Source organism: Nesoenas mayeri (genome assembly GCF_963082525.1).
Source record: "Nesoenas mayeri genome assembly, chromosome: 5".
NCBI lineage: Eukaryota > Metazoa > Chordata > Aves > Columbiformes > Columbidae > Nesoenas > Nesoenas mayeri.
Window position 1 is genome coordinate 39,486,280 of NC_137548.1, and position 25,283 is coordinate 39,511,562.

At 42.2% G+C, this 25,283-nt stretch overlaps 2 protein-coding genes and 1 long non-coding RNA gene across 3 annotated transcripts; all 3 read left to right on the top strand.

Annotated features, from left to right (window-relative positions):
- Positions 1-1,933: 1,933 nt before the first annotated feature.
- LOC308041057 (acyl-coenzyme A thioesterase 1-like) lies at positions 1,934-7,251 on the top strand (the record flags this gene model as incomplete). Its single annotated transcript, XM_080345516.1, has 3 exons — positions 1,934-2,480; positions 5,428-5,630; positions 6,472-7,251. 3 exons carry the CDS (start codon positions 1,934-1,936, stop codon positions 7,045-7,047), a joined length of 1,326 nt encoding a protein of 441 aa, XP_080201642.1. The 3' UTR covers positions 7,048-7,251.
- Positions 7,252-10,140: 2,889 nt separating this feature from the next.
- LOC308041059 lies at positions 10,141-13,060 on the top strand. Its single transcript, XR_013922197.1, has 2 exons — positions 10,141-10,208; positions 13,021-13,060. It is a non-coding gene; the product is annotated as an uncharacterized lncRNA (long non-coding RNA).
- Positions 13,061-15,919: 2,859 nt separating this feature from the next.
- Positions 15,920-24,735, top strand: DNAL1 (dynein axonemal light chain 1). The gene is made up of 6 exons (XM_080345517.1): positions 15,920-16,029; positions 16,824-16,879; positions 19,656-19,711; positions 20,511-20,637; positions 21,048-21,191; positions 23,662-24,735. Exons 1-6 carry the CDS (start codon positions 15,995-15,997, stop codon positions 23,706-23,708), a joined length of 465 nt encoding a protein of 154 aa, XP_080201643.1. The 5' UTR covers positions 15,920-15,994; the 3' UTR covers positions 23,709-24,735.
- The last annotated feature ends 548 nt before the right edge of the window (positions 24,736-25,283 follow it).

A 25,283-nucleotide genomic window follows, 5' to 3' on the forward strand; every position in this document is an offset into this window, starting at 1 on the left:
GGTTATGTCAGGCTGGTGACCAGTCACTAGTAGGGTTCCACAGGGATCCATTTTAGAGCTAGTGCTCTTCAATGTTTTTATAAATGACTTAGGACTTGAGGGATTGCTTACTAAGTTTGCTGATGACACAAAACTGGGGGGAGCTGTTGACACTCCCAAGGGCAAAGAGGCCCTGCAGGGGAATCTGGACAAACTGGAGAACTGGGCAATTGCCAACCGCATGAAGTTCAACAAGAAAAAGTGCAGGATTTTCCACCTGGGACATGGCAACCCTGGCTGTACATATAGACTGGGGAATGAGATGCTGGAGAGCAGCTCTGTGGAGAGGGACCTGGTGGTTCTGGTCAATGGCAAGTTGAACATGAGCAACAGTGTGTCCTGTCAGCCAAGAGGGCCAACCGGGTCCTGGGGTGCATCAAGCACAGCATGGCCAGCTGAGCGAGGGAGGTGATTGTCCTGCTCTGCTCTGCACTGCTGTGGCCTCACCTGGAGCACTGTGTGCAGTTCTGGGCAACACAGGATAAAAAAGATATTAAGCTACTGGAAAGCGTCCAGAGGAAAGGTACAAAGTTGGTGAAGGGTTTGGAGGGGAAGCTGTATGAGGAGCAGCCAAAGTCAGTGGGTTTGTTCAGCCTGGAGAAGACTGCGGGGAGACTTCATGGCGGCTACAGCTTCCTCACAAGGGGAAGAGGAGGGGCAGGTGCTGAGCTCTTCTCTTTAGTGACAAATGACAGAACCCAAGGGAATGGCAGGAAGATGTGCCAGGGGAGGTTTAGGTTGGACATTAGGAAAAGGTTCTTCACCCAGTGCAGTCACAGCCCCAAGCCTGACGGTGTTCGAGAAGAGACTGGACAACACCCTCAGACACATGGTGTGAACTGTGGAGTTGTCATACGCAGGGACAGGAGTTGGACTCGATGATCCCTGTGGGTCCCTTCCAACTCAGGACATTCTATGATTCCATTATTTATAGACAGCAGCAGCCCATAGCCTGACATGACATTCTGGGCATATGCAATAGAAATGAGACATTTGTGTGGGTTTGGAAAATTCATAAGCGTGAAGAAACAACAGAATTAGGCTCGATACCACTGTGTAGGTCTACAGCAGTGCTGGAGGGCGGTTTCTCTCTGCCTGCACATTCCCTTACTGCCTCCACAGCTGCCTGCCTGTCAGCACTGCTACCTTGCAAGCCTGCAAAGCTGCCATGGCAGCTCCGGAGGCATCTTTGCCCTGCCAGAGAGCGCAGTGCAGGCCAGGTTGTAGGAGCTGCTGTCGTGTGTGGGGAGGCAGGCTGTAAGGGGCTGTGGGGCACTGGAAGGGGCTGTGAGGCAGTGGCGCTCCTATGGTGGGGACCTGTGTCTCTCCTACTAGGCCCTGCAGCCTCTGGGTGCCATTTCTGGTTGTCTCTGAGGAGGTGGGGGCAGCAGGGGGGCTCACCCCCCCGCCCAGGGATTGTCAGTAACCTTGGGCATCCAAGTGCGAGTTTGAAAGAAAAGCACTGAATATTCTTCATGAGGTGCTGGCTGAGTTCACATTATTGTTTGAGGGGTTTTTTGAAAAAGCTTTAACATGTCAGTGCTTTACAAACCCCAGCTGAGCGGATACAATAAGTTGCTGTTCGTGCCTTCTGTGAATTCTATGGGTGTTTTTAAACGCTTTGCATTTACTGTATTTTTAAAGGGTTAAAAGGAAACGTTAACTCCCATCAACACCTGCGTGCCCCGGATGGTGTGACGGTTCGGGGCGAGGCGGAGGAGAGGCGGGAACGGCCCCGCGGAGGTGCCTGTCCCGCCCCTGCGCTGTCGCTGTAGCAACGCGCCGCCCGGGCGGGGAGAGGTGGCTCCGCTATCGATTGAGGCTGCCTGGAGGGGGGTGGCCGCACTGCCGTTACTGAGGTTGTCACAGCGGCTCTCGCCCAGCTGCCGCCGTCATGTGGAGAGCGGTCGCTGCCACCTCGGCCCGGGCCCTGTGCCGCGCCCCGCCGCCGGCCCCACCGCCGCGGCGGCGGGCTGTGAGCGTGACCGTGTCCCCCGCCGCCGGCCTGGCGGACGAGCGGGTGGAGACGCGGGTGGCGGGGCTGGGCCCGGGGCAGCCGGTAACCCTGCGGGCGGTGGCGGCGGATGAGCGCGGCTGTCTCTTCCAGTCGTGTGCGCACTACCGGGCGGACGGCCGCGGCGAGCTGCACCTGGGCACGGACGCCTCACACGGCGGGGACTACACCGGCGTGGAGCCCATGGGTCTGTTCTGGAGCCTCGCCCCCGCCGGCATGGAGCGGCCGTACCAGCGGCTCGTTCCGCGCAGCACCGGCACCCCGATAAAGGTGGAGATGTTGGTGCACCAGGGCCACGGGCTGCCCCGCGCCGTCCCCGGGCCCGTGGTGGCCAAGGCCGAGGTGGAGAGGTGGTTCACGGCCCCCGGCGTGCGGCGGATCCGGCTGAAGGAGGGAGGCGTAAGGGGCTCCCTCTTCCTGCCGCCCGGTGAGTGCTCCGGCCGGAGCCCTTCGCCCTGGGGCCGGCGGGACCCCCAGCTTCTCTGTCCAGAGCAAGGAAGGTCTCTTAAAAGAAAAACATATCAAGGAAATCACTCGGGAAATCCACGTTCCATACTAGATGTGAACGCCGCCCTGCGGGCAGGTGGCAGGTTTTCGTTGGTTTTGCTGTTTTCCTTCAAATCTTAACGGAGACCCCTCCCAAAGGCTTGTGGGCATACGGTCCCGCTGGTGCGTGGCCACACTGCCTCGTCCTTACGGGCAGCGGCGGGCAGGGCAGGCTCCGGCAGGTGGCTCTTGTGGGACAAGCAGAAGCCAAAGGAAAACAAGGGTTGTAGAGTTTACCGTGTCGCTGCTCGCAGTTTACGATTTTTCAGTGGGTTTGATGTTTGCTCTGGATTACGGGAATCTGTAATATCTCGAAAAGCTGATGTGCTTCACTGGGTTAGCCTGTGCTAAACCTCCCGCGGATTTTACCCCGAGTAAGATGGAACTGAAAAAGCACTTTTCCTCTCTGTTAAATGCATGCTGGTACACAGACCAGTGGAAGAGATTCTAGAAAACATAGGTATTCCACCTCTGTTAACACAGAGTCAGAGCAAAGTTAATAGTGTAGTTACTTCAGTTGTTCTATGGTATAAAGGCAATAATAGATTTCTGAGCGAGTTCTACCTGTTCTGCTTGTGGAATGGTTGTGGTTTATGAGGCATGATATTCTGATGGACTGATAATGTTGTTGGAAATCGAAACATTACACTGATGATGCTGTATGTACACTTGAGCCATGGTTTAAACTTATTGTACTTCATCAAGGGTTGTGCTACTAGAACTGCCCTCCATATTACCTCTACTTTATAATGACTTGGTTCAGCAAGTCTTGTTAAGTACCACTACAATTATTTGGGATTTAAGTATCTTCAGTGAATGATTTCCAAACCAATAATCTTTTTATCCATTTAGATACACATCCAAAGTCCACTGAAGAAAAAAAAACAGAGATTGAACTTTGAATTTTGGATTAAATGTTTAGTCAGCATTCTGGATTTTCCATCACTGAGACATGGTTGGTTTGATATATTGGAGGATGAGCTGGATTTTTGCTGAGCTTAGTGGGAATCTAGACATCTGCACGCTTGAACTGCATTTTTCCCTTTAGAAAGTCTGGTGGTGTAATAGTGTAGAAAAATCCAGAATTGTTGCTTAAATGATACTAGCATGATTCTTGATGGAGGATCTGGTTACAGCATTACCACCATACCTTTCTTTGTTCCAGGGATGGAAAAATGTTAATATTATTATGATAAGGATCTTAAGCATGAACCATTCTTAATGGAAGTGAGATGACACAAGTGGGCTTAGGCTGTAATTTTAATAAGAGATATCTCAATTCAGGAAAGAGTTAGAGGTGTGGGTTTTGTTTGTTTTCAAGCAGTAGTAAGGTTGTCTAGCCCATTTCATCCTGCTTTTTAGTGAGCTGCGCAGAAACCGTATACTTCAGCATGTGCAAGCACTCAGGAAGGCAGTCCAGGATCCTTGTGTAAGTTAAAGGTTGTCTTCATGAGAGAAAAATGCATTAATACTTGACTGCGTTCTGATCATATGTTCTTGGCTAGAAAGCTTTCCACGTAGGAGTGATGAACGAATACTTATTTTCTAGCCATCTAAGCTGATTGTTGTTAACAAAAGGTTACTGTTGATTGTGGCGTTATGATAAGTTTATCCAGACATATTTTCTCTCAAGTAGAATATTAAACTTCTATGAAACATTTCAGAACTGAAAGAAAAAGAACCTAAAAGCATGTTTAGGTCCTTTTCTGATTTCCTAATGATTTAAGTTAGTGTGGCAGATGCACTCTGCCTCCCCCTGAACGCTGAGTTGCCCCCCTGCAGCAATTAGGAGGGTTCCACAGTGTTTTGTCCAAAACTTCCTTTTCTCAAGCACCTTGAAATGCCAGAGGTCCTTATTGCATACAGGTAATGCCAGAGAGTTGATGCGCTCTTGCACAAGCAGGTACTGTTTCTGGTGTGATAATTGCAGTGAGTGCATCAGTGGTGACATCTGCTGGCCAGGAAAACAAAAAAAAAGTTAAAAAAAGCAATTGCCAGCCTGGGGTCTTGATAGTTCCAAGAGGCACTATGCTTAGCCTCTTAACTCAGGACCTGCTGGCATGGCATACAGTAACATTACAACACGACCTTGACTGCAAGAGCATGGTCATTTAAAATTGTGGTTCTGATTATTTGTGCAGTTTTGTATATGCATGTTTATCTAGATATCAGTCACACACACATAACCGTACCCATATAGCTCTCAGTATTAGCCTGTTTCTTCACATCTGCAATAGCAGTTCTGCTGCCAAGTGTTACAGTGCTGATGTTGAGACAGAGCTAGTATGTCCAGTTGATTTCATCTAGCAATGGGTGTCTCTTTGCTGTGCTTTGCTCAATGTACCTTATTCCAGAATTTGTTGAATTTTTGTAGAATTTACTTCTAGAGCTCAGTGCTCTTGCCTCATTAGTAATGACCTTACACTTTGCTAATCAAAGTGGGACTTCTTTGTGGGAAAATAGCTGATTTAGAGTATGATTGTTCTGAGAGTGGGAGGATAAGACCATTGAAAAATACATTTTAGCAGTGTGTGTTTGGGGATGGGGGGGTGTTGTTGGTTTGGTTTGGTTTGTTTTTTTTTGCAGGGGGGGCGGGTAAGTTTAACTGTTCACATATTTTTACAGGAAGGTAAGGAGCTATTCTCAGTTTGAAACAGCTTAAGTGGGATACAGCTCTGGCTCTCTAATCTCTGCTGTGCAAATGGAAAAGTAATGAGTATTAATAGAAAATGTCTTAAGCCTTCTATATTTTGTTGTTCATGCTTCACCAGATAGTTTTTAGGATCTTGTTTGATACTTATCCTCTGTACCTTTTCTTTTTAATATAGGAGATGGCCCCTTTCCAGGAGTGATTGACATGTATGGTGATGAAGGAGGTTTGACTGAATTTAGATCCAGTCTCCTGGCCACCCGTGGGTTTGCTGCTCTTTCCCTGCCATATTTTGACTTTGAAGATCTGCCTAAAGTCATGAAAGAATTAAAACTCGAGTACTTTCAGGATGCAGCTAGATTCCTACAGCGTCACCCAAAGGTGAGTATAGTGAGAGATCTCTCAGGATAAGGGAGTTATAAGGCCTAAGTGGTGCCGGTAATTTTTTTTTTTTTTTTTTTTGAGTATCAGTTTCTGCTGGGCAGGTTTAGGCCCAATAATGGAAAAAGTATAGGTCCTGCTTAGGCGGCTATGCATGTGACTGCAGAGAGTGGATTTCTTCCAGCACAAGCTGTCTGAAAATAAATTCATGCTGGAAACGAGAAGATTCCTGATCATTAGAATAGTAAAGTACCAGAATATCCTCCAAACAAGAGCAGTGGTGATGAAGATGGGATTTTTTTTGTTTGTTTAAATTAAAGCGATTATCTTAAGAGAAGAAGATACAAAACTGCTCAATAGTCATCAAAGGAATTGATTTGAGTTGCTTTCAGTTTAACTTTCCAGGCTAGAAAAAGACTAAATACTACTTATCTAATCTTTCAAATGCCATTTGTGAGGTTCCTTTATTTGCCTGAGATATACATAGAAACAGACAGTGCTTGAACTTCCGGTTACCTGTTTTGGGAAAAAGAGAAAATATTTGCATGGAACTATGTAGTAGAGACTCCATGAGGTCCAAGTGATGGTACTTCTTGTGCTTGTCTGTGTTATTCTATGGGGTTTGACAGCTCTTGTTGTCTCTGAAAAATAAGACACTAAGCAGAAGGAGGAGCCTGGGTCCAGTCCGCAGCTTTCCAACAGGTCACATCAATAATTAACCTAACCTTTTTTTTTTTTTTAATAGCACAACTCCAAAGGCAGTTAATGGCTAATCCCATTATAATGCATACTTCATTTACTCCTTTCTTCTGCCCTTCCCCGCCCCCTGTCTTATTTGAAGGTGAAAGGACCAGGAGTTGGCGTGATTGGGACTGGGAAAGGGGCAGAATTGGCACTCTCCATGATCACCTTCCTGCCAGAAGTAGTGGCTGCTGTCTGTATCTCCGGCTGTAGTTCAAACACAGTTGCAGACCTCCATTATGGTGAGATGACTCTGCCTGGGCTGCGTTTTGATATGAATAAGGTCAGTGTTTCTGACACAGGTGTATATGACACTTTTGAAGCTCTGGATGACCCAACAAAGCCTGCTAATTCTCCTTGCACAATTCCCATTGAGAAAGCAGAAGGTCACTTTCTCTTAGTGGTAGGGGAAGAGGATCGCATGTGGAAGAGCTCCTTATATGCTGAGTTGGCAATTGGGCGTCTGCGCCAGCATGGGAAAGAAAACTTTGAACTCTTGAGTTATCCAGGAGCAGGTCACCGAATTGATCCTCCTTCTACTCCATTCTGTCAAGTAGCTATGGATCGTGTTCTGGGGGTGCCTGTTCTGGGGGGTGGAGAGAGCAAAGCACATGCCCATGCACAGGAGCACTCCTGGGGGAAGATTCAGGAGTTTCTGCACTTGCATTTGGGATGAACACTTAAGCACCTGCAAGCAGTTGCAGAACTGCAGAGGACTGAGCTTGAGCCACCAAAATGACTCGTGAATTGGAGGGACTGACTTGAGAAAAGCTTTGCAATATGAAATAACCAAATGACTACTTAGGTACAAGCTTAAATCCAAAAAGAAAGGTATTTATTTGAATTAGCCTAACTTATTTTAATTAGGTACACAGAGAAGTGAAACAACAATAAGTAGGCTGTATTGTAGTACAAATTTGACAGCCTGAATTGGTGATGGTATCAAGAAACAAGTATCTGAAGAGAGTAGTAGGTACTTTCTTGTGGTATTTATAACTCAGAGAATTTAACAGCTAGCCTGCACCCTCGGCAATGACAGACTGGATCGTACCTGGGGAATGATGGCAACCCATGGGTGATGAACTCTGACATCAAAATGATGAATGATTCTGGCTTTAGGCCAGATTTACAGCCATATACACTTTGGAAATGTTCTCTATTTACATGAAGCTTGGGATATCTATTTGTAATGAGGTTTGTATACCTTGACCTTAGGTAGTAGTCTTCCGGTGACACAGTCTGCTTCTTTCCAAAAAAACCTACCTGTAAGGTAGGAAAATTAAGAGTATATTTCACATCATTCCAGGAGAATAGTAGCACTAACACTCTCTTGTACTAGGGATGTAACCATCTGTTCCTATAGTGTCTTGGATTGGCATTTGATACTCGGGGTATTAAAATTCTGTTGGATAGGTTAAAGCACAGTTAAGTGCAGTTACGCTATGTGCAAGTCTTACTTCTCTCTTTGTTGCTTGTTTTAAACTAATAATACCTGCTGTTACATTAGGGATTAATTACTTGTGGAACTCTTTAGTAATTATGCCAACAGATGCTGCCAGCTGTTCTTGGGGGGGAAGCCGAGTTGAGAGACAGAAAACCTAGCTAGTAGAAGATCATTAAGGCTAACTCTAAAAACCTCACCTTATGGCAGTGATTACTTAATCATAATACTTAAAAAAACAAAACCAATCAAACACCACAACTAATCCCCACACCCCCCAGAAAAACAAACAAACAAACAAAAAGCCCAACAAATCCAAATCTTGGATATCTTTTCTATGACTGCCTGAGAAGGTCTGTTGTGTTTTGTTTTGTTTTGTTTTTTCCATCCTAATTAAGTTTTGGCTAGTGCCTTATTTTTCTCCACCATGCAGATAGAAACAACTTTTTCCCAAATGAGTTGATGTCTTGAGAAAATCTTGCTGGAATGGTGGCAGTGCTGAAGGCCTGTTTTTACAAGGGCCACTATCAGTATAATTTCTCCTTCCAAGGTCATCTTGTCAGACCAGTTTCAGAGCTGCCCAGGAAGATACAAAACCTTCATTTATGGCACTGAATTTTGCTTTGCTCTCAGATATTTTCTCTCCAGTTAACTGTCATTATGCTGCTGCTCAGGTCTCATTAGCTTTCTGCAACTCTTATTACTCCTTATCATTTGATTGAAGTCAAGTTTTGCACATGCCATCACTGCCAGTTGAACAATTTATCCATCCACTCCTTGCAAGAGAAGCTCCATCCTGCTCACTCCATGCAAAATGCCTTCTCACCTTGTCTGGCTAAACTCTTGCGCTGGCTGAAGAGGCCTTTGCAGAATTATATCTGTTGCTTGAATCTCCACTAAAACCAGCAGCCACGGAAGTCCAGGACCACGGCCTGCTGTGATGTGCATGTTGGTATCACCCACATTTAGTATCCTGCCTTTTTTCCAAGCTCACTCCAATTTGCAACTGTAGAGGAAAGGGTTGTCTGAAGGTTTTTGTTTATTTGGTCTGCCCCCCATGTGCATCTTCGGTATTTGGAGCTGTGTAACTGGTAGAGCAGTGACTTCCCCAGCCTTGTTTTCTTACCCTCCCAGTACTGATACCTGTGTCTCCACACTGCAGTCCTACCTCAGCATATCCATAGCTATGCAAGGTTGCAAGCTGGAGCTTCAGGAAGTAAATGTTAAGTTGTAAATAAAATCAGGTAGCTTAGAAGTCCTCAGACTTCATTTCTAAAGCACAAGCCTTTAAAGTAATTCAGTGTTAGATGTCAGATATATGCAATTTATTAAAAAGCAACACTCTGTGAGAATCTGACATATTCTTTTCTGAATAGTTCATTTGTTGGAAAGCTGAATTATTTTTTTTTTAAACAAAGAAGGGAGGAAAAATAAAAGTAATGTAATTTTTACTGTGAAGATCCTTTTGTGAACAGGTCAGGATATTCCTGGACAAAATCAATCACAAAATGATCTATAGAAAACCAGCCAACTTTTGCACTAGGATTTTGTATAAGTATAATGCTACTTGGAGACCAAAGATACATCACAGACACTCTGCAAATAATGTAGCTATGTCCTGAAGTATACATTAAACGGAGTGCCCGTTTATGGCCTTAGTTAAAGCCACGTTATTTATACTGTTTTGCATTCCTTACCTGGCAGAACTCCCCTAGTGCTCCACTGAGACCTTTGCTTGGGTGGCTGGATCAGCTTCACTAAATCTAGGGGGGGGGTTAGGCCTGCGGCACAGCTCACCAGGGGGCTCCAAGCACTCCGAGAGGGCCTTACGGCCTGTGCCGGGCTCTGGCAAAGCTCTGGCCGCCGGCAGAGCCCCGGGAGGGCTCCTCCCGGGCATGGAGCGAGCGGCTCCGAGCGGCAGCGGGCGGGATCAAACTGCCGCGGAACGGGTGAGCGCCTGGTGCTGACGCTGTTAGTCATTTGCAGATTGTTGTAACTTTGTCACTGATTGATTGTTTAAATAAAAGCCGTCTGATTATGCTCGTGGGGTGGGTTTTTTTTTACCGCTACCGTTACCGTTACCGCCAAGCGGAGGGGGCGAAAAGCCCTGCAACCGGAGTGGAGGCGGGGAGGGAAGGGGTCCGGCCGCCGACCGCCAGGGGGCGTTCCGCGGGAAGACCACCGCGCCCCCTCCGCCGCGTCCCACAATGCATCACGGACCGCCCCCTACGGGACTTCCGGGATGGGACTTTCTCTGTGGCAGCGCATCTCTATGATCGCCAGGTGTGGGTGTCTTCGTGCTCGCTCCCCCCGCCCCGACGTGCCCGTGGCGCTGCGCATGCGCGGGAAGCGGCTGTGCCATAGCAACCGGAGCGTTAACGGTAGCAACGGCAATGGTGGGTCCCGTCAGGGCCGGCGCGGGCACCCGGGCGCCTGGCGGGGAGAGCGCTGGGCCTGCGGGGGTGGCGGCCGGCCTAGCGGCTGCTGGGGAGCCGGGGGCTTGGGGAAGGCTGAGCCGGGGCGTCTCCGGGACCTGGGGGTGACTGGCGGGGGTCCCAACGACGGGGCCTGCTCCGGGATGGGGGTGGGGAGGGCTGGAAGGGGCTGAGGTGTGTGAGCGGCGTCCCCTAGGTCTGCCCCGGAGCGGTCGCCGCGGAGCGGCTGTGGCATCGCCGCCGCCCGGGACTGAGGGAGCGGTAGCGCGGGAGGACCGAGCCGTTCGCGGCCGGGGCTCCGCCGTGCTGGTGTCTGGCGCCGGGCAGCCCGGGCGCGGCATAAGCTGGCCAGAACTAGAGGCCTTGGGTAAGGCGGGGGAGTCGTGGCCTGTAACTGTTCCTTGGAAAATGGGTATTTCAGGGACAGATCAAAGTAGTGGGAGAAAATTAATTTTCACCCTGCAGTTGTTGGGAGGCCAGGATGTCATCACATAAAAACCCAAGTTAATACAGTTAAGGCAGCACTATCTGCAATTATTACACTGATTAGCCTGGTGTCTGTTGCTGTGCAAATTCTGTTTTGCTCTATCTAACATATAAATAAATGTATGCAAATTAAGGCAAAGTGTCACTGTTTTACTTTCTCTTGGGGATCTGAATTTTGTAAATACTCTGTTTCCAACAGCCATGTTTTGGCGGGCAACTATTTCTTTTGTTACAGCTTCTGCATGTACAGGAATATGTTTTTTCCCCTTAAAGTGTTATGTTTCTTGTTCCTGCAATGTTGATAGTGACTCTTCAGGATGACAATTTCAGCTTTGGATCACCTGTAATTTTGAATGCTCTAACTAACATGACTTTATTTAATCTAAATACCTATAGGAAATTTTTAAATATACAGGTCGAGGAACCCTGCAAATAGGCTTCTCAGAGGGAGGTTTCCCCTAAGTAACCTCTCTTGGCAGAAAATAGGGACATTCAAGTGCACTTCAAAGAAAAAAACAAAATCCTTGATACATGTTTGCTTGATAAGCCACTAGGCTGATTTTCATATTTCCACCAAATCAGATATTACCCTAGGAGAGAGAAGTCAGCAGAGGTCAGGGAAGAAGCTGGTCCTTGTGCTCCTGTGGATGACTAGTTTTAAAGTCCAGTCCTGTTTTAGGCATGAGATTGAAACAGAAGCAGGCACTGGTCATGTAAGTCTGTTTCTGTCTTCAACAGAAGAGTGTCTGAGATCACGTACCTGAATGCCATGACGATTGGCCACCATAATTATGAAAAATGCAATGAATTTCAGGTCCAGAAAACCTGGCTAACTGGAAGCCAGCTGTTTTTGCTGGCATGCTGGCAGCTGTTAAAAGGGTTTCATGAAGCTGTTGGAGTGGGAACTAAGAATGTGATCTGAACAGGAGGTCATGTAGGTGTTTGTCTGCAGCAGACACTGAGGAGATACTGCCATGGCACGAGTTTGCCAGGTCATCCACAATGTGACCTACAGCTGCTCTCACGCAGTATAGATAGGATTAAAATGAACACCTGTCAGCGGGCAGGAGCAGCTAGAACATCTGAGAATGTTTAGTGATACGTGTTTAAATGAAGGTATATTTGATATCTGAAATGTGTGCTCGAAGTCCTTGGCATTGTTGGGTCTGAGACTGTTGCTGGGTAGGCAGGGGCTGTAGCCATTCTCTCATGTGCAGCTGCCTCAGCTGTTGTCTTTTACTGCGGGGTTCAGAGTTTCCAGTGGTCTAGAGTAAAGTACCCAACCCTAAAGCTCTGTGATCAAGGTGATTGCATATAATTTTGCTTGGAAGCTACTTTGTTGCTTTAACTTCTACGGTCATTATTTTTTTTTTATATCTGATTACCTGAAAGGCTGCTTCTATCCACATATGGTAGTGCTACACTGAAGAGCAATAGAGAGGCGTGGTTTTGTGGAAAGAAGGCTGTTGATCAGTTTTTGTGAAAGATTGGTCTCTGGCACCTTTTTAATCTGAAAGACATCTTGAAATATGTTTAATGTTTAGGATATATCAGAGTTTCTCTATATACTACTGGTTTGGATATCGTCGCTTGGTTTTGATAAGTCTGATGTGAGGGAGAAGAGTTGGAGTGAGTGACAACAGAAAGTTGGTCAGTGGGTCAGTCCTCTAAGAGCCTTGTACAACAGCTCTTAGTTTTTTTTCTAACTGAATAATACATGTTTTCACATTTCATGATGTGACTGGACATAAAGTGGTTGGAGAAAAACAAATATAAACAATCCAGATTGCTCTTGATTTTTGACAAGATGTATGTTATCTCCCTCAGTGAATCTTAAGAGGCTTCATCGTTCTGTCTACTCACTGACTTGCTTTCAGACAGGAAGTTGCTAATGCACAATAATGGAAAGTGTGGCGAGATTAAGAACATTAGGCCACATTTTTCAGTGCAGTAACTTCCGATGTCTTTGAATTCAATTAAATTTCACTATCAAAGCTAACAAGCAGCATTCCCAAACACGTGCTCCAGATAGGGCAGAGACTAAGATCAAGAAGATAATGTCATTGCATGAAGGCAATTGGTTGCTTCCGAAAATGCTACCAAGTACCCCAGAAATTAAAATTACAGGGCACTGGGGGTTTCCAGCGCGGGAAGATAATACAGTGAAGCGGTAGAAAGGGGTAGACAAGCAGGATAAGGAGAGAGAAGGGAGGGGAGATATGTTTGCTGTGATCAAGCCAACTAAAAATTTGCAATGAATATTCATTTAAATTTGTTTCATTTTTAGGCAAAAGCAACAACTATCAAAGAAGCTCTAGCCAGATGGGTAAGTACTAGAACAGTATTTAGCTGCTTTGCAGTACTCCGTGGCATGGGGTTTTACTGTATTCAGCTAAATTTATTTTTCAAACTTACTGTAAGAAATATGTTTGCTTGAAACATTTGCTGTAAGGAGTTTCACAAAGTAAAAAATTTATTATTATTATTTAAGTATAATACATTCTGTTGAACTTTCTGTACATTCTTGTTAAATTGATACAGCTGGTAAAGATGAGTCTGTTTTGCTCACCTGCCTTGTTTTGTTGAATATGCTTTGATAGAAGGCCTGAGACTACAAAGAGGTTTAAAGTTGGGGATGTCTTATGTTTTAATGATGTGCTGTTCATTTTACGTGAGTGCAGTCCTTCTCACAGAATAAACAAGTAGGAAATTCTCACTGCATTGAAGTCAGCAAAACTTCTGCTATTGTCTTTTAACATGGTGTTCCTCATATTGTGCAGAGCTTAACTCAGAATGAGTTTCTTGCTTGTTTTTCTTCTTGACGTACTATGCCAATACAGGCAGTCATTTGGGACAGTAACTGACCTGGCCTTGGAGCCTTCCGGAAAGCTGTTTGTTGGCGAGGATGCGGATGTAATTTCAAATGATGATATAGGATACTCTGGGGTCAGGTTCACAGTCCAGTAAAATCAGTGAGAATCTTTCCCTGGTCTCAGTGAATTTTAGATTAGGGCACAGATGTGCTGTTCAGTGGACATGTACTCTCCTGCTAAATCTGGCCAGCTGCTAGAGCAAGACCTTAGAAGTGTTTTGGTCTCAAGAAGATCTGGATGTGAGCAGTGTGGGCAGGTACAGTTGAAAGCCAGAAGATCTGTAGTATCAGCTCAAGGTACAAGTCTGTAATTGAAGACTACTTCCTTTTTGAATTTTATAATTGTTTAGTACCTTCAGTATTTCATGGGTTTTTTTAGTTATGTTGGTATATTCCACAAACTTCACTCCTGCTTTCCTAATAATAATTAGAATGCAGCAAATTGCAGACAACGACATTATTAGAGGTGTGAAGTAAGTATTAAAAAATGTTGCTTTTCCTCCCCTACTCTATCTGCCCTCCAAAACCTGAACTCCATGTTTCCTATTAAAGATTTATTTTCCATTTGCTCCTCTGTCACATGTCTCTTGGGGACAATAGACCCGTGTCAGTGAGTTTCCATCAGTGTTAGGCATGAAGTGCTGAATTCGCTTTTCTGTCCATGTTATTGGGGGTGGTTCTAAATCTTCCTGTTACAATTCCTAGTTTGGGTCCATGTGACTTGTAAAATTGGATCTGGTGTTCTGTTGCAATCCAGATATTTTTCTTCCCTTTGCCATAAGGGTTTCCTTATATCCTACAGTCGGGGTGACATTAATTAAATTGAAGTAACTTTGGCTTAGCAAACACTTAACCTGTTCTTAAAAGAATATCAGGATGTGCTCACTGCTTCCTGCAAGTGCTCACTGCTGGTCACAGGCTGTGGTAGAAGCTTGCTCTCTTTCATGTTTTTAAGAAAAAATGCATTCTTATTTGTTGTTATAAACTGATAGATTATAAACTGAGTATACATGCAAATAAATACCGTGTTATTCTTAGAAAATAAAATGGAAGTTTCACATTTATATAGTGACTTAGTTTGAACACATTCACTATATTCTAGCAAAACATCTGGCATGCTTATTTGCTAAATTGCTAATTCTGAGTAAAAATACTATCACACTGAATTTGGACAAAAACTGGAATATAAGTAAATGCACAAGACAACATGCTAGTTTTTTATTGAATTAAGTTGCCTGAAATATTTTGGTACATAGGAGAGAAAATAATATTATCAAAACCTAATCTTGTGCTGTGGGATTCTTAAAGACTTCTGGGATGCAATTCATTTCATTACAAAGTAGCCATATAAACCAGGCCAGACCTCAGCTATCTCATTTCTCAGTAGCTGCGTAAAAATGGGGGAGAAAACAAGAGTCCTTGTTTTGAAAGTGCAGAGTACATTTCTCCTTTGTTAATGGACCTCCAGTCCTCCCTCTGAACACTGAGTGAATTGACAAAGTGCTCCCTTTGTGCTGTCAGGGAGGCAGCTGTCAAAACTGGTGGTACTACCTAAATAGATACTTGTTCCAAGTGTTTAGTCAATAATTACCATTACTTCAGAATTTTAAAAGGCTTGATAGAGTATGTTTTTAAATAAACCCAAATGCTGAAGTTGTGGCCATTTTTCTAAAGCTCTGAACTTTTAAAAGTATTTAATCTAAAAAATTACCTACCTACATTGTAAATAAGAAATTTGTTGTTTTCTATGTTCTCTGAAGTGGGAAATCTTCCCACACTCTTTTTTAATGGCTAATTAGATTTTTTTTTTTCTTTAGAGTCTTAATTCTGTGAATCTGTTGAAGTTTTCCCCCAAAATGTACTCCCCTGTGTTCAGTTTGTGTTGTGAGTTAGGCATGAGTTCTGAGTTTTCTGGGTGAAGTGGGAAGGAGATTTTTCTGTCTGAGCTTTTAAGAATCTGCTTCTGCTACAGATTTGCTGTAGTTGTGGCTCCTGTATGTCAGTGTAAGAAGTCCTGTCATTCAGAATTTTAAACTTCTGTCTATTCTCCATTTCTTTATGGCAGAGGACCCCTTAATTAAATTGCTCAAGTGTAATACAACTTTTTAAATAAAGCATATGTAATGTACAAGTAAGGTAGCCTTCCCCTCTTTATGCTATGCCAGCAGGAATCTTGATAAGTGGTATTCAAAATGCTTTCTCTTTTCAGTAATATCTTTTACTAGTATATTTGAATTACTTCTATAGTAATTATGTTTATAGTAATTTTTTTAGTATAGTAATTTTTAGTAATTGCACTTTCTCTTTTATTTAGGAAGAAAAAAATGGCCAGAAGGCTTCAGAGGCAAAGGAAGTGAAACTGTACGGTCAGATTCCTCCTGTAGAGAAGATGGATGAATCTCTCTCCACTCTTGTTAACTGCGAGTAAGTTCAGTTAAAAACAAGTTGGAAACCAAATCTCCTTCTCCTTCTCTCTCTCCTTCTCTCTCTCCTTCTCTCTCTCCTTCTCTCTCTCCTTCTCTCTCTCCTTCTCTCTCTCCTTCTCTCTCTCCTTCTCTCTCTCCTTCTCTCTCCTCCTCCTTTCTCTTCTTCTATTTATATTAATTTTCCGTTTTTCTGCTCTCCACTGTGCAAATATGTATTTACTATGTCTAAGTGTGGCCTTCAAAGCAGCACCTTTCTCTTCTTTATTCTCAGCTAAGCTTTTCTTTCCACACTCAGTTTGTCTTTTTAATTAAAAGATCTCTGTCACTTAACTGAGATGATGTTAGGACAGATTCTTTATTGCTATTTGGAACCAGAAAAATTAGATACTGTTTATCAGTATACAGTTACAGGTCCATGTTTGGAGTCCTTCAGCTGGCTGGCACATTCATGACCCATTCCAAAATCTGTGCCAAAAAAAGGAAACCTATGCAGGACTTTCAGAAAGAAATTAGAGCCATTTCAGAAGTAAATGCACATGCATTTGATAAGGCATAAAAAGGTAATCTGATATGCCATGTAAGTAACTCATGGTATTTTTCCCAGAAGCTAAATAAAGTTATAAAAGTCTTATGGTTTGAAGATATTCTAAGTCTGTTTACACATTCAGTTAGTTCACTACCTGTTGAGAGAAAAATAGACAGTTATTTCTAATGCAGTGGTGTTTGGACATGAAACTCTTCTGATATAGTGATCCCTTGTATACTATGAATTGATTATTCTTGCTTTTAAAGGAAACTATCGCTGTCTACAAACTGCATTGAAAGAATCGCCAACTTGAGCAACCTGAGTAAGTGACAGTGGTCAATTACGTTTGGTTTTGAGTTGCTTGAATAGGACATATACCATAATTTGTTATATGTTTCCAGCTTTATACCTCTTCTTATCCTTTTTAATTCCTTCCTCTTAGAAAATTAGAGGTGACCTTTACAATTATCAGTCTTACTGGAGAATGCATGTGTAGCAGTAATGGTGTATTAGAGCACATAGCCCTGGACTAGCCTTGGCAGTTGTCTCACTGTGCAGGTTTAACAACAACAAAATCCATTCAGAAAGCACTTTTGTAACCTCCAGTGGGCCTAGTTATGATATTCAACACCTAATAAGTTATTGGGTGATTTAATGACCAGTTTCCACACTCACGATGGAGATAGTCTGCAGTTCAACAACTCCATAATTGCGGTATTGGTTGGAGTGACGCTGGAGTGTTGGAGACGTGGATGGAAAAATGTTATTTCATTTTGCAGATGACTGGATATACTTGGTTTGATTTTGTTCACACTTGAAAGGGGTGTGCCATCTGTTTAGAAGGGGAACTGAACTTTTATTTCTTGAGCAGCTGTCCGTGAAACCTTGAAACTCATTGGGTTACTGACTTTGGGACAGAAGCCTTAATGGTCTGTCCTCAAGACTTTGACTCTGTGGCATGAGGCTGGCAAAGAGCTGCAAGTTTTGGGCTGGAGTTTCCATGCTTTTTTGTCCCCATCAAACTGCCAGCTGGACAGACAAGAAACCTGGAATCCCATCCTCTCCAGTTATACACTGATTGGGTTGTCAAGGAGCTTGATGAACTTACTTGTTTTCATAACATGCTCAGAATTCACCCAATTTGCAAATATTATTCAGAGAAAAATATTGCAGTAGTCTTTCCAAAGAACTGTACTGTAATATTTCAAATTGAGTAACTCTATCATGAACAAAAATAATTAGACAGTTATATATAAAAGTGAAACAGACCAAATATTTTAGTGGGATAAAACATGAAAAGCATTTAAAGTATCTTAAATACTTGTATTAATAAAATGTAGAACCAAAACACTCAGTCTGTACCAAGTATTTGAACCTAAAGCCAGACAAACTAGAACTACATGGTCTGTCTCTTAAAGGTATAGAATATGAGGAGCTCACTGTCTCTGTTGGCTTCTGTGGAAGAGAGAGAAAGCAGTGCTTATAGCTATGGAAACAAGGCTAATTATTCCGTATTTGCTATTGCTTATTGCAGAGAGGAAGCTGAGAAACCTTTTTAAGCATCTGTATTCTTATCAGATGGAAAAGATTGCTATTAATGTATATACCTGATATTGCGGTTATGTCGAGTAGATAATTCTGTGTAATGGATCACAGCCCTGTATCTGTACCTGTGAGGAAGACGTTTTAGGTAACAGCAACAAGTGTTAGTTTTGTGTTTTAGAGAGTGTAAATGTTCCACAAGGGAGATCTTTCTTCTTTTAAAATATAGAATATCTCAGAACAAGAGTAATAAAAAACACTAACAGGAGTTAGAAACAATTTGAAGGCATGACTTTTTCAGCAACCTGTCATTTTTGTATTTGTAAGTATCCTTTAATTTCTTCCAAATTTCAAATGCTGATGCAAACTCACAATTTATAAATGTGAGTTACAGAGTGAATAGCTAGCTAGACCAAAAGGCCATCTGCCTGCGCTCTCCCCTGTGGATGGGGATCCTTAGGGATATACTGGAGAATATTAAGTATAGTAGGCTTAGACTTACTGATTATGATTCTTCATTTTTTGAGCATGATTGTGTATTAAGCACTTGTGCTTAAGAAGAAAAAAAAAATTATCATTGTACCTCAACTTTTAAATGATAATGAATCATCTTGGTTTAGAATATTTGCCAGGCGTGGTTTTATCAGGTGTGATTTCATCCGTACGTTTCTTGAGACAGAACATACAGCTGTCTGTTCTAGAGCAGTCTTGAGCCTTCATCTTCAGCAGTCTCTAGCCACTACATGTGGTGTCTATGGAGTATCTATTGCTACTTGGCTGGAACTTTCGTTGGTCTTTCCATTAACTATTGTACCATGTGTTTCAAATCATTATGCATACAAGAGCAAAACACGATCATTAAGTATTTGGTCCTTAATGCAGTTAACAAGTGTTAAAACATTAATGAAAGGTACAGATTCAAAGTTAACTCAGCTACATGCTGCAACTCAGTTTGCTTATTTACACCTGCAGGAAAGCTTGTGTGAAAAGTGAAAATGAGTTATGCAAGCAGACTTGCTATTTTGTGATAGCTTTGAGTTACACTAGTATTGTGCTGAACCCCAGTAAGAACAGCTCTCTTTGGAAGAAGTTTTGATTGGCTGCTAGACTAAACTGAAATGTCTGTCATCAGATATCTGTAAGGCAACTTTATATGTTGCCCCTATTACAGAAATAAAATCTGCTGCCTTAAAACAAGATCACAATAACTTTTGCCTGGAGAAGGGGTATGAACTATGTAGGATCAAAACAAGCAAGTTAGCAGTTACAGTACAGGTGCAAGGTGAAATCCTCATTTTTTTTCAGTCATTATCTGGACTGGATTTTAATTAAGTAACCTACACATGAGCATCTTTATGGTCATGGGTGCATTTCTGTGCTGTTCACTGCATCTATACCTGACGATCTGTGTAGGTCAGGAGGTTCTGTTTCTTTCTTAAGACAGCATGTTCAAAGTGCAGTTTGTTTGTAAGTAGAAGATGGCATTTTACCTGACTTACAGCATCTTGTTATGCTAAAAAAAAAAATAACAAGAAAATTTCTTTTATCTGTTACAGAAAATTTGAGGATTCTGTCCTTGGGAAGAAATAACATAAAGAACTTGAATGGATTGGTATGCAGTTCTTAGTATCAATGCTTCACTAATAAAATGGAGTGCTGTCTAGAATGTAGGATAATTTCCTATGTTCATAAAAGTCTTTGCTGAATTTATGTTATTGCCTAACTATTTATTTTCTCTTTTCTCTATGATCTGTTTACATTGCTTCTCAATTTTTAGGGTTTTGGTTGGTTTGTTGAGCAGAAGAACTTTTTTCAATCTTTTTTTAGTGAATATAGAAATTATTTTCTTTCTCAAGAGATACTGTATTTTTCTCCCATAAAATGTTTCTCTTCAAAGCTATTCCCACCTTCAGAGATGCTACATCTCTTAAGTGTGAAATGTAGAGTCGATGTGTTAATGGCTGTTTTAAAAACACCTCTTTTTTGAGAGAATTATGAAAGCAGCTGACAGGTACAAACATATATGGACCTGAAATGAGTCATTTCCTCAAATTTTATAAAACCCTCTCTAAAGTAGTTGTTAAATTGCATTCACTTAATGTGTACTTGCAGTGCACAAGCAGCCAAATTTGTCTCCTCTGCCCCTATGCCTTAAGAACAACTACTCCAGCCAGCTATTCCTTGTCTTATTCTAATATCAGATTTCTGTCCTCCTAAATATATTTCAGATCCTTTGTTCTTAATTCTCATAAGTATTTATCGTGCATAATTAGGGATTTGCTTAATAGGAAATGAGGACCAATATACCTTCCTGTTTTCTCACATGAGGTGACCTATAGGGAGTGAAGAGAGAATCTGAGGAGTAAGGAATATACACTTCTGCTTACCTGAGTAGTCCTGTCATTTTCTAGGAGGCAGTTGGAGAAACTTTAGAGGAGCTGTGGATCTCATACAACTTCATTGAGAAACTGAGGGGTATCCGTGTTATGAAGAAGCTGAAGGTTCTTTATATGTCAAATAATTTGGTGAAAGACTGGGGTAAGGCGCGCCTCTCTATTCTGTAACTTTCCCTGTAGTGTCGTGAATGCATGAGTTAAGTCACCAAGTAAAAAATAGTTTGGTATGTTACAGAGTTTTAAATCTCACTGATAAGCCTGCAGATACGTGCAGAATCCCTGAATATCTACTCATGCATGAGAGTAAAAAGAGTTAGAATATTGAATTTAATTTCTAAGATCAGTGGATTTTGTTATTTGAATCATCTTTCTCAGACTTAGTTTACAATGCATACGTATTCTTTAACCTGACACCAGTTCAAGCCCAAGCAATCCCTATCCTCCTGTATCCCATGCTATTTATGTTTCCACTGAGTTTGAAAGGAAGGTTTGGTGCATATGTACTTTCGGTGTTCCACAATCTGTGTGGTGTTTTCACCTTTGTGGTTGCAGCAGAGTTTGTGAGACTGGCAGAGCTGCCATTACTAGAGGATCTGGTGTTTGTAGGCAATCCACTACAAGAGAAATACGCCTCTGATCAGAACAGTTGGATTGACGAAGCAGCCAAACGGGTACCCAAGCTGAAAAAGCTGGATGGTGAGTTTGGGGCACGAGGCAACGGGTGTGAGTTAACAGCTTAATATGGAGACAACCAAAGGAAAATGAATCATAACCTCAGATGTTCATCTGTGTGCCCATCTAATTAATATTCTTCCCTCCTCTCTTTGGAGTTAGTCAGAAGTAGTTATTGAGATCCTGGCTGCAGGATATTCTGAGAATGTTTGATGGATTTTTGAGCATTAAATCTAAGTGATCATGCAACCCACAGTTGGGCCTTACTCTTGAAATTATCCAGTCAAATAGTTTTAATGTATTACTAATAGGGAACTAAAACATACATACATATATATATATAAACACATCTAAAACTGGTTTCAAGTTCTCCTTGTGGAGTTCATGTGTTGACTGCTCTTATTATAACCTTAAGTATTTAGTATTAAATAAGCTAACAAGGCTTTCATCTGCCAAGTTGAATTACTGTTTTCCCAGTAAATTTGATTTACAAGAGGGTGACATGGGGGGATGAGGATAGATATGTTCTGTTTTGCTTCTGGTGTAAGGGAAAGTTTTCAAAACTTTATGCAAGTTTCGTAAATGCCTGAGTATCCTCCTCTGTGCAGTGACCCTCAATTTGTGAGCTATCCTCTTCACTGATATGAAAAAATACTTTAATGTATGTCCTGATTAGTGACTAAAAGTGAGATAATTTAAAAATATTTTTTTAAACATTGTTAATGGAGATGGTAGCTGGTCACGGTTCTCTGCTGTTTACTAAAGCAATGAAGAGGAGAGCAGGACTGGTAACACTAATAAAGAGCCAGAGTAGCAGCAAGGAAGGTACAAGTGTGGGAATGGTGACAAGAGGACAGCTGCATTTCAGGGAGTAAGAGATGGGAAATCAAAGTCAGATCAACTGAAATACTAAGAATTACTGGGAAGTGGAAGCTTGCTGAGAGAAGTGTACTGCTTTGAAGGATGGCCTGCAGTAGTTCCTTTGCTGTTGTAGCAGAAAATGTTGTGAGAATGAAACAAAAAATAGAATAGGGCACATATCTGTATGGGCAAGGAGTGAGCTTGTTAGTATAAGGTTAGACCCTTAGTTTCTTAAGCATTCCCACAGCCTGGAGCAGTGGGCAGCTCTGAATGTGGCTGGTATGTTTCCTATGCAATGTAGAAAGATAGGATGGTATGTAAGAGTGGAAACGACAAAAACTAGAATGTTGACCAAAAAGATGTCAGAAACACTGTAATTGGCCATAAGGTTCTTCCTGCTACACTGTCCCAGGATCCTGTTATGCTTATGTACTGTATGTGAGATGACTTATATGGGGGCCTCAAAATTATTGAAATGGTTGAAGGTGTACTGGACAAAAAAAAAGGATTGAAGGTCGCTGTCAGCACATGGGCATCTCCTTCCTGTCAGTTTCTCTGCCAGGAACCCTGCTCAGCAGTTAAGTACCTAAAAAGCAACAGAAACCAGGCTGTGGTGGTTTATTTTCTGTTTCCTACCTCTGAAAAAAGAAACAGAGCACCCCAATCATACAGTAAGCAAAGGGCTCTCCCCACAAAGCCTCACCTTAGGTCAACTCTGTGCCTCAAGCTGAGCAAAGCATCAGTGTGACCCAGTTCCCATTACCCAGGTGACAGCACAGGTAAATGGACATAAACCTTCACACCCCTTGTACTAGTTATTTAGGCATGCATTTGATTGTGTTGTTTCAGTGTGCTGTGAGCTTACCTGTACCATTGGGGTTTGCTACTGTGGGGAAAATTTATAACTTGATAAATCTTTTGGGGGGCTATTAGCATTTCAACTTATTTTAAATTCATGAGCCCATAACTATGAAATGGTGTGAGCCCTGCAGGCTGCCACAGTCTGATGTGCCCTAGCTCAACATGGCAGTTAAAAGGTGATTTATTTTTTTTCAGAAGTACCCAAGGGGTATAGGCTATGATGCTGCTGTGCAGTGCAGCTTTATCGACATCCAAGTTATCCCTAAGAGATGTGACCATATTGCTTCTTGGATCCACGTTAATATAATTGTGTTTTGTAGTCTGGATATCCTAGTTAGGTATCTTTGAGGAGGTATCCCATTTTATTTGGTAATGTATGTCATGGAAATAGCAGCACAAAGTAGGGGCCCAACAAGAGAAGTGCTAGTTGGTTGTTAGCCGTTGAACTGACATGGTGCATCTCCCAGTGACCAAGTTAGGCTGATCTTTGCAGGTCCTGCTTTAGTACCTTTTTAATTCCATGTTATCTGAAACATTGGAAAAACATCCAACAGAATATCTCATCAGCTGAAGGCTTTAGTTAAGAGCACTTCAGGTGTGCAGAAGTTCATGTCAGTTGGAAGCAGTGGCAGAAAATACAACTCTTTCCTCTTTCTGCCAGTCGGACTCTTCCCAGCAGTCCAGATTAAATATCTCTTTCTCTGCATAATCTATTCGTAAATATTTGCAGATTTTTTCTCTCTCTTTTTTTTTTTTTTTTTTTTTCTCTTAGGTACCCTACTTATTAAAGAAGAAGAAGAGGAAGAAGGAGCAAACTGATGACGCTGTCTTGTTGGGTATTTAATTATTTAAGTAACTCCAGATAGCTCAGCACATAGAACTTTTATATAAATGTTTGTTTTGAAGAAAATTTTTGGGAAGTTTTGAAAAGACCAGCTTATCTCCACAGTCTCTCACCCAAAGAGTTACCAAAATTTGGGCACACCAGTTCTATCAAGCTTATGACACCTGCTATAGAGACCAGTGGAGCTGAGTTTGTCTGCTCTTCGGCTAGAAAGAGATCTTTACCTAAACTAATACATAGCTATTTTTAATCCCTGATTAGTGGTGCTTGTTATTCACTCTTGGGTTATATAGAACCATTTTAGCTTGTTAGGTGCAGCTGACCAACATTATCATTGGAAACACTGAGGCCAAAAGAACATTATTGTGGTTTAGAGACATGTTACAGGCTTTGCTGTGTTTAATTTTGTCATGGGAATCCATCAGTATTTTAAATATGCAAGTAAGTTTGCCTTTTCATCCCCTTAACTGTTATGCCAAACAAGCCCGGTAGTTGTGAACGCACAAAAAAATTATTGGTCTGATAATTGCTTGTTACTGGCCTTAAGTTTTGAATTGGGCTTCCCACACTGGAACTCAACTGCATTGCTTAGAAGGCCATGTATAACTTATATATTTATTTATTTTGAAGAGGCAATGGGAATTCTTTGCATGGTTTCAATGAGACTAAAATATCTGCTAGCTTTTTTTGTTGTTGTTTTTTACTAAGAAATTATTTTATATTGGAATATGTGGCCTGTTAGCTGACAGCTGGTTCCTAGTTTTTGTTTGGGTCACCAGTGGGCATAATCCTTCTCCACTCTGGAATTTTCCTATAACTAAGTAGGCTGATACTAATACAGAAACAAGTAGTGAACAGAAGACCTGGGTTTGAGGACAGAAAATGTTGGTTTTGGGGATATTAATTTTTTGTGAAAGCACAGGTGTGAGCAGTGAGAGAAAGTGCATGTAGTCAGTGGGGAGGGTGAGATGAGATGGAAAGTGAGCATTGGAAACAAAAGTATTGAAGATGTACTAAATGTGCTGCATTACAGGGTAACCAGTTTTAGTAAAGCCCCATTATATGGCAGGTAACTATTTCTAGTGAAATGCATTAAACAATGATGAAGGCATACCTGGTTGTACTGTTGGATGCCAATAGTGTGGGGTTTTTTCTTCTCTTCCGAGAACAGATGGTGTCACCTGAGTAGATTTTTCTGCAGATTGTTTTTTGGTTTTTAAAAGCTTTTCTTCTAATTCACGGTACCATCTTTGTTTAAATTAAAATGGTGACAAGTGTAGCTGTGGGTTCCAGACCAGGCATAGAAAGGCTGGAGGCAGAACACCACTCTTAAATACTTTGTTTGTGAAGGTGTTGAAATCTTGGAAGTCATGGTCAGAGATTAAAAGGTACAATTGGCCCACAAAACAGTGTTATTGGTCTCAAGCTCCAGGTATAATTGTAGTAGAAGAGAGTTCTCTCTCTAATTAATTTGTAGGTGAACAGTGTGAAGTAGAAGATGATTACAAGACAATCACAGTTTTGTTTCAAATATTGCTAGTTATTCTATG

What these genes read in the sequence shown, in the direction of transcription:
- DNAL1 (XM_080345517.1), top strand. Translation starts at nt 15,995, where the DNA reads ATGGATGAATCTCTCTCCACTCTTGTTAACTGCGA. An exon ending in CGCCAACTTGAGCAACCTGA is followed by an intron (nt 16,880 to 19,655) that starts GTAAGTGACAGT and finishes TATCTGTTACAG; the next exon opens with AAAATTTGAGGATTCTGTCC. An exon ending in CAAGCTGAAAAAGCTGGATG is followed by an intron (nt 21,192 to 23,661) that starts GTGAGTTTGGGG and finishes TTTTTCTCTTAG; the next exon opens with GTACCCTACTTATTAAAGAA.